This window comes from Saccopteryx leptura, chromosome 5 (assembly GCF_036850995.1).
Source record: "Saccopteryx leptura isolate mSacLep1 chromosome 5, mSacLep1_pri_phased_curated, whole genome shotgun sequence".
Lineage (NCBI taxonomy): Eukaryota > Metazoa > Chordata > Mammalia > Chiroptera > Emballonuridae > Saccopteryx > Saccopteryx leptura.
Window position 1 is genome coordinate 144,696,474 of NC_089507.1, and position 15,349 is coordinate 144,711,822.

General features: G+C 51.2%; 1 protein-coding gene across 8 annotated transcripts in view; it reads right to left on the reverse strand.

Moving 5' to 3' along the window:
• Window positions 1-15,349, reverse strand: part of MYT1L (myelin transcription factor 1 like) — a 364,482-nt gene that overhangs the window by 51,534 nt on the left and 297,599 nt on the right. For all 8 annotated transcript variants that reach the window (XM_066385811.1, XM_066385810.1, XM_066385808.1 and 5 more), the window contains 4 exons: window positions 13,221-13,432; window positions 4,794-5,047; window positions 2,500-2,736; window positions 466-587 (listed from right to left, as the gene is read on the reverse strand). In XM_066385811.1, coding sequence (XP_066241908.1) covers window positions 466-587; window positions 2,500-2,736; window positions 4,794-5,047; window positions 13,221-13,432 — 825 coding nt within the window. The remainder of the gene's footprint in view (window positions 1-465; window positions 588-2,499; window positions 2,737-4,793; window positions 5,048-13,220; window positions 13,433-15,349) is intronic.

Below are 15,349 nucleotides of genomic sequence, written 5' to 3' on the forward strand. Positions count from 1 at the left end.
GAAAATGAAGTCACACCTTCTATGTGAGGCGTAATTACCAGTCACATGACCACTCCCATCACACCTTGGTGTTGGACATCTGCCACCAAACAAAAACAAAAACAGCCAAAATAGTAAGTATGTTTTTTTTTTGTTTGTTTTTTTTTTTTTTTTTTTAGAAAGAGAAAACTTTAGAAGGGTTTCATTGTTTCCAGTTTAGCTGCAATGTCTGCGAGGGGCTGGTGCCCCGGAAAGAAGCTGCGGGGTGCGCAGGTTGGATGAGGATGGCGTCTCCGCGACCCAGAGTGTCGGGAAACACGCGAGGCCACCGTGGCGTGTCGCTCGGCTGACCTGGCAGCTTGAGACATTTATATACTGCGCATGGCACATGCTCAAAACAGCAAGGCAGATACAGATCAGTTTTTAAAAGTAAGCCAAAGAAAGGGAAAGGTCAGAGGAGAACAAGACGCCTCGCGTCGTGCTTACGTTATGAGGTCCTTCTTGCTCTCCTTGCACGGGGGGTACTTGGGCTTGGGGCTCGGGATGGTCACCTCTCCCGGGTACCTTCTTTCTTCCAGAGCCTCCTGGAAGGGATCCAAGTCTTCCGGCTGCAGGCGAAACACAGCGTCAGGCCCACTCGTGACCAGTCAATGCACAGACCCCGGGCTGCGCCCCCAGCTGTGGGTGGCTGCCTCTCACTTCTCAGCTCCCCTGATGGCGTCTTTGTCCTGACAGTGCACGCAGGAACTGGCTCAGAGACTCTCTCTGCTGTGCTGGACCTTAACATCTCACATCGCATCGCCTGCTCTGACTCCTGTGACTACAGAACTTGTCACCGAGCAGGGCCTCACTTGATGTGCCGTCAGCCGGGCCCAGGACAGGCATGGAAGGCGTCTGGCTGCAGGAACCGCCTCTGCACTGGTCTCTCTCACCCCGCCTTTGCCTACACACACCTGTGGGTGCACGCCGCCCCCACCCCGCCCTGCCCCGCCCGCTCCCTCCCTGTGCCCGGTGGTGCTCAGAGAGCCTAAGGTCTCGGCCACCATTGCTGATGACTCTGCAGAGGTCCTCAGGCCCCATCGCAAGGGAACATCAACTTAGATGTTGCAGTTCTAAATCATTCCTTTGCGGCATTTTTTTAAAAATAGGAAGTAGGTCCAATCGTAGTGACCCAGAAACTCCAATAGATGGCAGCAGTGAGCAAATGAGTCTCCCAAACCCAGGAGTTGTTTTCCTTCTTTGACCATCCACACGGTGTGAATATTTCTGTTGACTTGTGAGTGCTTACTGTTAATTAAAATAGATTTGGAGAGTCAATTACTGTACCTTATGTGGGCCTAACAACTGAACACCGTGGGAGAGAAAACCAGTCTGGACCGTAGCTTGCTGCCCGGCCTGTCCTGTGACAGTTTTCAGCCAATCTGAGAGTAAGGACAAGGGCCTCCGGGGTGGGGAGGCTGGACAGGAAGGAGCTTTTCTGCCATGGGCACGTCCTACCACATCCTTTTCTCCCCTCCTTCTTTGTGTGAGATGCTACGGCTTCCACAGTGGTCTCCCCACTGTATGCAAAAGTAATTTTCATTTTTTGGTGAATAGAGATGTTATAATTTTCAGGATTGATCACTGGAGAAAATAGCCCAACTGAAAAAAAAAAGTTTTTCTTCGTTCCTTTCCTTAGGGCAGTGGTTGGCAAACTCATGAGGCAGCAGAGCCAAATATCAACAGTACAACGATTGAGATTTCTTTTGAGAGCCAAATTTTTTAAACTTAAACTATATAGGTAGGTACATTGTTATTAACTTAATTAGGGTACTCCTAAACTGGTCTTTGCACCTGCACATGGTATTTTGTGGAAGAGCCATACTCAAGGGGTCAAAGAGCTGCATGTGGCTCGCAAATCTCAGTTTGCCGACCACTAGGGTCAAGAATGTGATCACTACTTTAATAGCCTGCACTTGAAAATTGTAACTACTTTAAAGATGTGTCCCCACACAGGTGTTTTGGCAACACTGCATTCAATATAGACTCGGGAGACTGCTCAGTGGCCCCACTCGAGGCAGGAGCACACTCGGAACAGTTCAGGGTTCTCAGAGGACAGACACGGTCACTGGCTTCAGAGCTGCGCTGGCATGGAGGTAGCCACGCCAACGCCATGGCGCGACTCAGGCATCTCTGCTTGCAAGTGAAGCCTGCACAGTAGCACTGTGCGCCCCAGAAAAACGGACTGGCATGCTGCTCCTCCGTGTCCTTACAGAAAGAGTTTGTAGGAAAACACACTTGTCTGGAATATGAAATTCTTCCAGACAAAAGAGTTGATGGCTTGTTTCACTAAATCAGTGTTAGTCACAAATCTTTTCTGAGTCAACAAGATACGCGTTGTTCTATAGCCTCACTAACTAAAGGTCATAGTTAAAGAGAAAAGATGTTTTCTGCTGAGGTGGGAGCCAGTGGCCCTTTGTCCCCAAGGATGCCAGCTGTCAGCTCTGAGGAGATCAAGGGGGCTCACGGAAAAAGACCTACGGTAATCTCTTTGGACTCGTCCTCGTCTACCCGCCGGGGCTTCATCTTGGTGTAGTCCACGGGCAAGTCCCAGCAGTCCCCCTCGCTGAGCTGGAAGCAGCGGCTGCTCATCACTGCCTGCTGCTGCGGGGACATGGGCTCCAGTGGCGTCAGGATGGGGCAGCACCCCTCCCGCGGCCGCTGCTTGTTCATGCTCAGGTCCAGGGTGCCGTTCTCGTCCACCTCCATGTCAGGGTTCTGTCGGAGGGAGCACAGGTGACTGCGCCGCCGCCCACCTCCAGCCTGCACAGAACTCTCACGAGAAGCCCCTCAACCCATTCCACGGAGGTGAGCCCCAGGCGTGTGAGCAGAGGGGGCCCGCCCTCCATCCCTGCCTCCTCAGGCTCCGCAGGGGCACGCATGCCTGCACCCACCTCTCCATGGCTCTCTCCATCGTGTACCCATCCATCTACCACCTACCTACGCAGCTGCCTCTCTGTCCTCTCTGCCAGCTGTGCCTCTGTCCATCACTTACCTACCTGTCCCTGTCTACCACCTGCCGATCACACCTATCTTCTATCGGCATCTTCCTCCCCCCAGCACATCTCTGCTTCTGGAAACAAGCCCGGCCAGAAGGAAACCGAACACGGGCCTCCTTTCCACTCCACCCCACTTCAGACACCTATGAAGAGACCAGAAGTCTAATGTGTATGTGTACAGAATGCATATTTATCCTTACAATGATAAAGCCTGAAAATGGACATATACTTAAACATTCGCCCTGGTTTCACCGATGCTAAATATGCCAGGTCTTGGAGAGGAAGGGCACAGATAATTGGAGGGAGGGAGAAGAATGGAGAATTCACTTTCTAATCCAGAATGCTGTGAGGAAGGGATTTTCTATTTTAAGGGGGGAAGGAAGCCATGCGCCCACAGTTCAGAGCACCTCTGTGGCTGTGATCATGATCTGACCTACTCCAGGTTCAGCAAACCTGCAGTGCAGTCAACTGGATTAAAAACACCGAAGGTTTAGGGTGAGGCTTCTTTTCTTTCTTTTTTTTTTTTTTTTTAAGATGCTTTGAAACAGATCAAGAATTCTTCAGAGCTAGCCTCTTAAAAGGAAGGAGAGAAGGAAGGTCAGGAGAAGGAGAGAGGAAGAAAAATCAGACTGCAGGCAATCCTGGGAGCTGCCCAGAATGGGATTCAGAGACGGCAAGCGCGCTGCCGCTGACGCAGACATCTGGCGGCTCGTTGCTCGGATGTAACAGCAGAGGGAAGACGCTCGGAATAAAAACCCGATCCTTCGGGCTGTTGCCTTGATAAATTATAGAGTATTATTCTGCCTCAACTGTTTCTGTCAGAGTACACTGCAAATTTCAAGCCTTCACACTAATTTAGCCTTCCTAATGTTGAATTTAATTCTCCTAGTCTTAGTTTAATTTTAATAAAGTAAAACAAACAAACAAAAACCAAAAAAAAAAAATACTGGAAGGGGTCACGGTCATCTCTTTTTCTCACTACAGAACTTCTTCCCTGGTGACCTCACATTTAGCAGCCCTGGTAACCATGGAAACTGCATGCCCCTGATCCTTCCCCAAAATCTAGGGATAAAAATATTAATAGAAAAAATGCATTTGCAGAACATGAAATTACTGACCTTTCTCCCTTCATACAAATTACCCTTATTTATACCAGCGGCTGTCAAACAAGAGGCCGTGGTGTGCAGCCAGCAGCTCTAGGTAACAGATAGACACCCTTTGTGTTCTGGACAGGAAGCGACACCTGCCTGCTTGCGTACCTGTCCCCTGAGAACACGCCGCACTGCCGCCTAGCCAGCTCACCTGCTCTGGGCCGCGGACGAGAGAAGCAACATGAGGGGCTGCCACACAGACCTATGTCCCTGAGCTGACCAGGCGGCTGTCCCTGCATGGCAGGGCAGTCCCTGGAGAAACCAGATTTACATGGTCTTTGTTCCCTAGCTCTCGGTGACCTGGGAGCATGGTGAGGGGTCCTGCCTTTCCTTTGACAACCTCCCTTGTGCTTAACGTTCAAGGCCTGTCACTTCTTTAGGCCTCTGGGGCCCTTTGTTTGCAGACATGTGAGTGGACCCTAGAGAGAACAGTCAGGCATGGGCACCAGCGATCTCCGAGACCTGTCCACTCTTGACCCTGTGCTCTCAGCAGGGCTGCGCATCCTGTGCCTAGGACGATGCTCAGCCAGACAGTGGCGTCTGCGCCGCTGCTGCTCTGTGTCCCGAGGTGGCCAGTGCGACCTTGGGGCGTGGGCCCTGCCTCCCCAGCCCAGCTGGGGCGTACCCGCGTAGTGCACAGGTCCTGCGGCTTGGTGGACAGGTTCTGCGGCATCTCGCGGCAGCGCGTGGACAGGTTGAGGATGGCAGTGGCCGCCATGTGGGCGGCCTCCATGTCGTGCGTGTAGTCGAAGCTGCTCTTGCTGCAGGTGCTGCTGGCGCTGCTGCCGCCACCGCCACAGCTCAGGTGACTGCTGCTGCTGGGTGCGTAGCTGCTGGCTGCGCTGCTGCTGGGGCTGGCGTCCTTGCAGTACCGCTTTGCTGGGGAGACACGGGCGGGGTGACTCGGGTCCCCGCCAGGCCAGGTGCCCTGCCACCCGCGCCGCCCGCCAGCCCTGCGCGTAGACACACATTGTATGAAGGAGAAGGCCACTGGCCCACCTCCTGGACAGCATGCACACGGCCGTGGGGCAGAGCTGGGACCGTGGGGGATGGTCCCACAGGCGCGAGGGCGGGTACGTGGCCCACACCTGCTCAGAGCATAGCCAGCGGTGACAGCAGCATAGCCTGGCTAAGGCCAGGGTTGGCTGCCCTGGTAGGGCTGCTCATCAGCTCTCTGGGTGATGGGGACCCACAGACCCCTCAGCCCGCAAACAACTGGCCACTTCCTGCCACCAGAGGGGCTGCGGTGGCCACAGGGGCTCGCGGTTCTCCATGAGGGTGACATTGCACAGGCCCCGGGCTGCCTGTAGGTCTGCAGGACCTACGCTTTGGGAGGTGGCATTCATGCTGGACGTGCAGACCAGACAACATAACTGAAACACCCCTTTTCCTCAAGAAAAGTCTTCTCCTGCCATTCTAACAGGGAGCCACGCGGGTGAAGGGTGATGGCCGAAGGGGTGACCACATCCTGTGCGCTCAGCTGAGCCCGAGATCAGCACGCACAGCAGACTGGCGGCTCTGGGACACACAGCTTGCCCTCTCTGCAGATGGTTACCCATCTCCAGCACACAGTGTCACAGTGGTTTTCAACCCTTTTACACTCGGGGTCCAGGGAAAACAATTATTTCAGGAACTGCTAAGGCAGAAACCACTCTCTGAGCATGCCCAAATCTGACTAAGATCATTTGGTCTGTAATCCACGTATCTGTAATCCAAGTACAACATCAGGGTGGTTAACTCTTTCAGGGACCACAGGAAATTTCTGGTGGACCTGTCTGTGCACTGACAGTTGAAAAGCACTGGATTACAAGATTCCTTTCTGAACAGCCAGCTCACTACCAGCCAGACAGGCGCCTATGAACAAGTGTGGCCTGTGAGAGCCGCGAAACCTACTTTACATGGGGATGGAAACCGTCTGATGACTTATGAGGATGGGGCCATGGTCACTGCAGGGTCCTTGAAGTCACAGGGGTCATTACTCTTGCCCCGAGTCCTGGGAGTGAGGGTCACTCAAAGGTGGACCTGTAGGGTGCCAGTGGACCCCAGGAAACATCTCTCTGGTGTCCAAGCCTCCACCAGAGAGCTGCTCTGCTACGAAGCACCCGTCTCTCACACCTTCTCTATGAAACATGTCCATGGATTCCCTGCTGGGATCCATTGGTGTGGGGGACAGTGGGATGTGATGGGGTGCATGTCGGGGTTCCAGCTATGCTGTGGCTGCCTGGGCCCAGAGGGCCACCCCGTTGGCACAGTTGTGGTGGGAACCACAGCTGTCCGTGCTGACAGCAGGCAGGGAACCTGCAGTCTGACCCTGCTCTCAGTTGTCCCCACACTGTCACCAGTGGGTCTGGGATGTGCGCACCCCCATAGGAGCACCGGGGGAGGAAGCAGACACAATGGAATGAGAGGATGCCCTCCCCCCCGCCCGCACACCCAGCTGCCAGTCCTGAGCAGCGCTGAGACCCTGCCCCAGAGCCCTTGTTCACAGACAAGTGGAGGAAGAATCAAGCGTTTGTTACCGGGAATGTTCCACTCTGCGCTGAAGCCCACACCTACCTGACGTTGTTCCCACCCAGCTATGCAGCAATGTGGGCAGCCACCCAACCTCATCACAGCCCCTGACAGAAGCACAAGGCCACGGCACAAGCAGCTCACCTTCAGAACCAGGGTCCCCTTGTGTGGGCTAGAGGGCCAGTCCCACATGCAAGCCCACCAAGCACAAGTGACTTCCCTCTGCCTGTCTCAGGGAGAGGGGCATGAGAGCCTGTCAACACACCCTGGGTGCATCCGGCCATGTGGCCTTCCTCCCTCAGTCCTCTGAGAATGTGCCTCATCCCAGCAGCACACATAGGGCAGGAGAGGCACCCCGCCGAGACCATCCATCAGGGGGCCGCCCAGGGGCCAGCCACAAGCCACGTTGACACAGCACTGATCCTCGCAGCCCGAGACACTGCGTGTGAATGCAAGTATGTTGTTACATCACTTCACATTTGTTACAAAAATTCTGGAGAAATAAAGTAATACCTATAAGGGTTTTTCTCCCCTAGGAAGATCTAGCCCAGGCATGGCCAACATACGGCCCGCAGGCTGCCCGCGTAATGAGTTTATGTGGCCAGCGATTAAATTTTTAATATTCTCCAGTACTTTAAAAATCTCAGCTACTCAGAAGCGGAAGTGGAAATTGAGATATTTAAGAAGATAGTGATACGCAGAAAAGAATTCCACGTGTGACTAATTTAGAGTTAACTTCCAATAATTGGTTGAATGGATTTGCGATACTTGTTTATTTTTTTAAAAAATTCCATTATAAAGATTTACAACTTTTGTACTCATCTGTACTTGATATGAACTGTTTGACGTTTAGCGGCGATGTGAAACCCACATTCTTTTAGGCAGAGTTTGCCAGTGTGCATCCAAGGTCAAACAATTCCTTACTTTTGTGGTCAAGTGTGCTGAATCAAGTGGCTTTGCAGCATAGACAATTGCTGCAGTTGATAACTGAAAACGTGTCCAGGCTGTTTGTAAACAAAATAATTGTTTTATTTGCGATATAACCCCTTCAAGCTCATTCTATTAATTAAATATTGTTTTGATTGATTGCGATAGTTTGGATATTTATATGGTATGTAATTATATTTTTATTAAAATAATATTGTATATTAAAATTTTTTTCACTCACATTTATTCATAAACAAATTATATAATAAAATTTTGTTTACTTAAATGAATCATTTTTGTATTTAACATTTTTTAATTTTAATATTTTGTCTAGCCCATGAAAAAAGTTTTCTTTCTAATCTGGCCTGGGGGCAAAACTGTTGGCCAGGCCTGGGCTAGCCTCTGGCTCAGGAAACAATGTGGTCCATATACATAAGAAAAACAGCAGTTTTGTTTAGAAATAAGTGAATTTTAATTCCTAAAAGCAAGTAGGACAGCAGTGTCTACACCACAATCACAGCCAGCTCTGGTCAAAGGTCTCCACCTCATCCAGCACTGAAGTCAGAGACTGCCTGGGGCCGCCCCTGAACGCAGTGTGTGCTCCTTGCCCAGGAGGAGTGACAGGGAGGCATTCCTTCCATGTGTGTCTTTTCACTTAGTGTCACTGACTCTCATTTTGTTTTGTTCAAATGAAAACACGAGTTTCTACAGTCTAGCCTCTCAGGGGATGAAGAACCTTTGGTCCGACAATTATCTGTAAAACATTTATCAAACCTGGTGCCAGTCACCTCTGACCACCTGTGCTGACACGGGAGTGGGGGTGGGGGTGGGGGTGTCGCAGGCCGCTGGGTGCAGGGAGGGTGGGCACCCTGGCTCAGCTGGGCTCTGGCCCGCCTCCCCACTGAGAGAGTGCCCACCTCGGCAAAGGGGAGCCCCTGATCCACGACTAGATGCCCTGGGTCTTTTGGCTACAAAGCTATTTTCAGTCATCTTGTTTCTAGTCAATCAGCAGACTGGAACCTGTCAACAGCCTTCCAGGTGCCAGTATGTCCCTGGAATTGCAAGAAACAGGACCGCTGTCACCCTGAGGGCCACACTCCACAGGACGACAGCAGCAGCGTGCCAGCCCACACCACACCAAGTGGCGCCTGCTCTGGCCGCCAGCCACTCTCATGGGAGAGAGAGAGAAGCCACACGAAAGTCATAATGATAAACCAAGTGAGGCAATAACAAAGCGAAACACCTTCCATCCCAGACCTTCCTGCCAACCTGCTCTGCTGGTCAGAGTCTCGCTAAACACGTCTCCTTTCTGAATAAGAATTTTCTTGTAGGGAATAGATAGGTGTGTTCTTGTATTTCGAATTCCCATGAAAACCAGACAAAAAGGAATAGAGTAAAGAAATATGCCTCCTGGGGACCTATCTCACCAGGGGGGACCCGGCAGCTGCAGGGCTAACTGGGTTCAGGCCTCTGCTGCCAAACGGGTTGCACGGTGTGTGGGTCTGCACGGAGGCTCACGCGCATCTTCATCAGCAGACCCGGTGGTGCACACACAGTGCCAAAGGGGACAGGGCTTCTTGCGACACCACTCTGTTCAGTCACATCCGTGTGCCAGTCATTCCCTCACGGGTTTGACGTGTCAGACACAAGAAGGGTCTGGGCTTTCCCCCTTCCCTGTTGGTCTGCCCTGTCCGGTGCCGCAGGTGTGGACTGGACTCCAAGCCTCCCGCCCACAGCAGCTTCTAGTCCAGCGGGAAGACACAGCTGTCATGTGCTGCACGAGCCCCACGTGCACTCAGCTGCCGGGATGGCGCTGGCTGCAGGCTGGGGGTTGCAGCCACCTGAGGGAGACGCTGTGGAAGCATGCCGACTGTGGGTGAGGATCTGGCCGGGCAATGGGAGGGCATCCTCCTGGGGCGGGGGCAGTGGGGAGGGTAGGAGGCCCAGCCACAGAGGACTAGCAGGATGGGACAGGAGGGAGGGAGGGCCGCCCCTGAGGCACCTCCATAGATGGATGGGAGGGGACAGAAGACAGAGAGGAGGGCCCACCCAATTGGCATCAAGTTTGAGGGGCAGACGAGGAAGTTCAAGGAGGATCAGGAAGCTTTCAGGTCAGAGAACTGAGAAGTTGGGGAGACAAAAGAGAGGGTCATGAGAGAGCCGGCTTGGGGCCGGGCACTCAGGGATGCAAACTAACCCTGAAGTGGGGACATGCTGCCCAGAGACACAAGGTCAGGTGCTTCAGCCTGGGACGCTGACTGCAGTTCAGGCCATACTGATCAGCTCTGCGGCTGGGGTGAGTGAGGGCAGGTGGGTCAGTGAGACTTAGCTTGTGACCACTGGAATGTGCACTTCACGGAACTTCTCACGTCATAAGACACTATTCTTCTTTTACCCTCCCCCCCAGCCCCCCTAGTATTTGAAACTAGGAGAGCCATCTCAGCTCACCAGGGAAACGGGCTGTGCTGCATGGGGCTCGAAAGGGCAGCCCAGACCCAGGCTCGGGGACCCTCTGTTCTGCCTCATGCCTCTCTGTCACGGTGCCCATGTCTGTGTCCCCACCACCTCCACAGCCGGCCCTGTCCCATCCCTCCTCTCATGCACTGTAAGTGCTGCCTCACCAGTTCCTTGATGTCCCAGGAACCTACGGGTGCCTGACTTCTTGTAAGTCGGCCCAGCTTTACCACGATGTTTTCGACCTGCCGCCTGGACAAAGCTCACTCTCATTCCTCAGACATAATGGACGGCCCGCCTCCCTGCGCATGAGCATGTCTCTCACTGTCTTCTACTTATTCACATTCTCTTCCTCGATGCTTGTTATCAAGGGGGAAAGAACAGATAGACCCATGATAGCCAGGCAGAAAGAAAGTGAATGTATAGATGTGTAGATGGGTGGGTGGGTGAGTGCTGGATGGATGGATGGATGGATAGATGGATGATAGATGGATGGAGGGATGATGAATGGATGGATGGATGATGGATGGATAAATGGATGATGGATGAATGGATGGATGGATGGATGGATGGATAGATGGATGGACAGATAGATGGATGATGGATGGATGGATGATGGGTGGATAATGGAAGGATGGATGAATAATGGAAGGATGGATGGATGTATGATGGATGGATGGATGTATGATGGATGGATGGATGGGTGGGTGGGTGGATGGATGGGTGGATGGATGTATGATGTATGGATGGATGGGTGGGTGGATGGATGGGTGGATGTATGTATGATGGATGGATGGATGGGTGGATGGATGTATGATGGATGGATGGATGTATGATGGATATATGGTGGATGGATGGGTGGATGGATGTATGATGGATGGATGGACGGATGGACAGCTATGTCTGGAGGGACGCAGGAGGTTGCATCAGTGTGCCTGTGCTGCCCTCATGGGTGGGATCTCAGGGTGACATGCTGATAGTGGGGAAAAGTCCCCTTTTGCTACCCCACCTGTAGCTCCATGGCCTGTTCCTTGCTCCCAAGCACTGTGCCCACCCCCATAAATTCATTTCACTGTCTTTTTTAAGGAGCAGTGACTGAAATCCTTGTGCATCTGAAGCGAGTCTCAGGTGGGGGGTGGACACTCTGGAAGGTGACTGCAGGCTACAGCCCCTGTGATGTCCCCTGCCTGATGCCCAGAACAGGATGGCCCCTTCCTCTCACCCCGTCAGGACTTGACCCAGAGCATCTCGGGCACCTGCCTGGATGTTTAAAAAATCTGTCGGGTGAATCTTGTGGAAGAGAAATGGATCATCGATTTTCTTTTCAGTAATGTTTGGTGCTAAAAGACTGTCCTTCCTTTTTCCTTAGTTTCCTGAAGACCTTTTGTTCTATATTCTTGTTTTTTTGTGGGTCAGCTGAACAGCATGGCTCTGCCTGCTTCTGACCACAGATACTTTCTCTGGGCAGGTGAGAATTAATGCCAATAGTTAACACATGCCCATCCACCTCTTAGAGTCATCCACTGATCTACTCAACAGCCCTGAGCCAGCTCCACTCCACACTGGAAGCCAGCACAAGGGAAAGCTGATGTGTCAACACCACACAGGTCCTCATGGAAAGGCTGAGAACAGAGCCCAGGGGTCTGACCACTAATCCACTAAAGGGCAATGCCATCGCCAGACGTGCTCTCCTGGTCACGACCTCACCCACAGTCCCCCTATGACGACTGGCTAAGGACATCAGGCCACATAGCAAACAGTGTGTGAAAACGAATGACCCAAGTGCTCATAGCATCACTGCAAAATGTCCCTAACTGGGAAATGGTATCAACAGAACCCTTCATTCTGTGGGTTCAGTTTCTTGTGTTCCTTCATTCATAATAAATGGAATTATGACAAAACCTGAAGTGGGCAAAAATTAATATTGCGGAATAAACAAAACAAAAAATAATTGTTTTCTGTTATACCATAATCCACTTCCTTTTTTCCCACCTATATCTTTGTTCCTATACATTAAGAATGAATGCATGCAAGGATAATCAACATTTGACACATTAAAGAAATATTAAATTCTATTCACTGTAAAAATTGTTATTAAGGCAAAGAATGACTAACATCACTTCAAAAAAGGTGTAGCTATCCATATTGAATTATAAAAAGGTTTCAGAGCTCCCCAAGCCTTTAATTTAAATAAACACTTTGTGTGCTCTAATTTTAATTAAATATCTTGTTTCAGAGAGGAGCTCGAAGATCTTTAAAGACCTATCTCCTTGCCTCTGCTAGTGAACACCCAGATAAGACTTTCCAGTCATCAAAATTTATGCAACCACATTCCAATCAGTAAGATTTGCTAACTAAGCTCACATGCCCTAGAATTTAAGTGGAATTGTGGTGAGATAAATAAGTAGAATCAGAGGAAGGCAGTCTTCTCAGCCTGTGGATGTCCTGGGTTCGAGTCACAGTCAGGGCACACAGGAGAAGCAATCATCTGCTTCCCCACCCCTCCCCACCTTCTTCCCCTCCCGCAGCCATGGGTTGATTGGTTTGGGCACTGAGGATGGCTCTGTGGAGCCTCTGCCTCAGGCACTAAAAATAGCTCAATTGCAAGCATGGCCCCAGATGGGCAGAGCATCCACCCCAGATGGCAGTTGCCAGGTGGAACCCTAGTTGGGGCACATGAGGGAGTCTGCCTTTCTATCTCCTCTCCTCTCAACTTGGAAAAGAAAAAAAATGCCACTGTACAGGAAACACCTGGGGTTCTGGTCTGACAGGTGGGGTGCACCTGAGCACTGGAATTTTAAATCTCCCTGATGACACTAGTGTGCAACCAGGGTTCAGAACACGGGGCAGGGGGAGCTAGCCTTCTCACAACAGCCAAGGGGCCATGGCTACTGGCTGTCAGGCTTATCTGCATTGGGCCATCTATTCAAGAACGTTTGCAAAGATGAAAACACAGGCTCTCTGTCCACTCTCTGCAGGTCCCTGCTCCCACCCCTGGGACCCTCTGGCTCTAAGCAAAAGAGCCCAGGGGTGGCATGCTGTCCTCCAGTACCCAGCAGGTGACCACATGCTCAGCTGGTCTGCAGGAAATGGATATACACAACAACAACATTATCAACGGCAAGCGTGACTCTCATGTATAAGAGTGTGCACCTCCTACCATCATATCCTTTGGGGGATATGTCCCTGGTTTGCACCTTGGGAGCTATGGCCCGCTTGCCGTAAGGATGGCTGTCGTAATTGTTGTATTCAAACGAGGTCTTGGAATATTTCTCCAGCTCTTTGGCCAGGTTGGAGCGCGGCGTGGTCGTGGGGACGCTGTTTCTGTAGCCGTAGTGCGGGATCTCGAGCTGCTTTACAAAGCACATCGGCCTGCAAGCAAACAAGAGACTGTCGACAGCCGGCTTCCTCGTGGCCAGCTTCCTCGTGGCCGCGGGGGCCGTGGGGGCCGCAGGGAGGAGAGCAGGGTGCGCTTTGGGGCTGGAGCGTCTCATTTCCCAGTGGTGAGAAGGACTCAGCCCCTCACATAGAACCGCAACTCGACTCTCCTGAGAAGGACCAAGGGTGCTGTCATTGCTCATGCCAAATGACCTACTACCTAAATGTCCGCAGTGGTGATACACAACAGAAATAGCCATGCAACTTTCCCTCTTTGCTTTCTCTTTTCAGAGTCTTAGGGAAGAAAGCAGGTGTGAGAATGGAAGAATTACACTAAAATGAAGGGCGCTAAAGAGATATTTCCCCTAAAAAATAAGAGGAAATGAAAGAGATACAGGGACACAGACCAAGACGAAACTAGATACAAATGTGAAACTAGATACAAATATATCCATCTGGACAAGAAAATGGAATAGGCAGTAATGTATTTTGACAAATATTCATGTACACTTTCAATATTTTTACTTAGAAGTCAGCTTATTTTCCTAGATTTTGAAATAAATTATTAGTGGATCAATTATGATACACTAAGATTCCACTTTGGTGTGTGTGTGTGTGTGTGTGTTTGTGTGTGTCCAGGTAGCTATCTCATAATTTAAGACAAACAGAAAAGCTGTACCCTTCACTCAATGTCCCTCACACCAACACCTTTATTTGCCAAATCACCAAGCACTGGCTTGGACTTCATAAACTCACTCATCTACTTGTCAATCAATGACAGTCATGAGCTGAACGTCTATTATCGTAGGCATTTACCAGATCATATGGGGGGTGTCTGTGTAAATGAACAAGCTCTCCACTTTGCCTCAAAGATCGCATGGACTGTGATGTTATTATTAGTGTGTAATGCTATCTTTTTTCCTTTTGTGGCAGAGACAGAGAGAGAGTCAGAGAGAGAGACAGACAGACAGGAAGGGAGGGAGATGAAAAACATCAATTCTTCGTTGCAGTTCCTTAGTTGTTCATTGATTGATTTCTCATATGTGCCTTGACTGGGGGTGGGGGGGCTACAGCAGAGCGAGTGATCCCACGTTCAAGCCAGAGATCTTGGGCTCAAGCTGGTGAGCCTTGCTCAAACCAGATGAGCCTGTGCTCAAGCTGGTGACCTCGGGGTCTCAAACCTGAGTCCTCCACATCCCAGTCCGACACTCTATCCACTGCGCCACCACCTGGTCAGGCTGTGTGATGCTATTTTAAGAGCCCAAGTGCTGTTGGGATCCTGGGGAAAGGAGGCCAGACCCAGTTGTGAGGTCTGGTTCTGTTTTGTGGAGAGGTCAATGCCTGCTGGCACAACGGGCAGCACCATTAAGGGCAAGATCATTCCAGGAAAAGAAACAACCGAGTGGAAAAGTGAGATGGACTTCTGGGGAATCGCAGGGGACTGGGGCTTGGGGTCAGATCGTAAGTCTGTTCGTGTCTTGTGAGTAAGGCCAAATGGGCTGGGCTGGGGAGGTGGAGCCTGAAGCCTGTGGAAGGTAATATGGCCAGTGGGGGGTGGGGGCAGAGGTCTCTGTGGGGAGGAACCCATGAGGATGAAGGGGGGCAGGATTGGCGTGAAGCAGGGTGCTGCAGAGGAGGGGAATTTGGACAGGGCTCGGGGCTTCCACACGGACAGTGGCTGCAGTGAACTGACTGGGCTGGCCCATGGGGGCCTTGTCGTGCGTCTGCTGTCAGTCTTACTTCCTGTGGGACGTTAGGTGACACCACACATGGAACCACCTGGAGCACACATGAAACCTGACTGATGGTTCTTCCTGAATGCCAGGAACATAGATGGTGTTTCTTAGCCTTAAATATTTAAATATTTCTAATTTTCTGTAAAGATTTTAACTTTTCTAGTGAGGGGTAAAA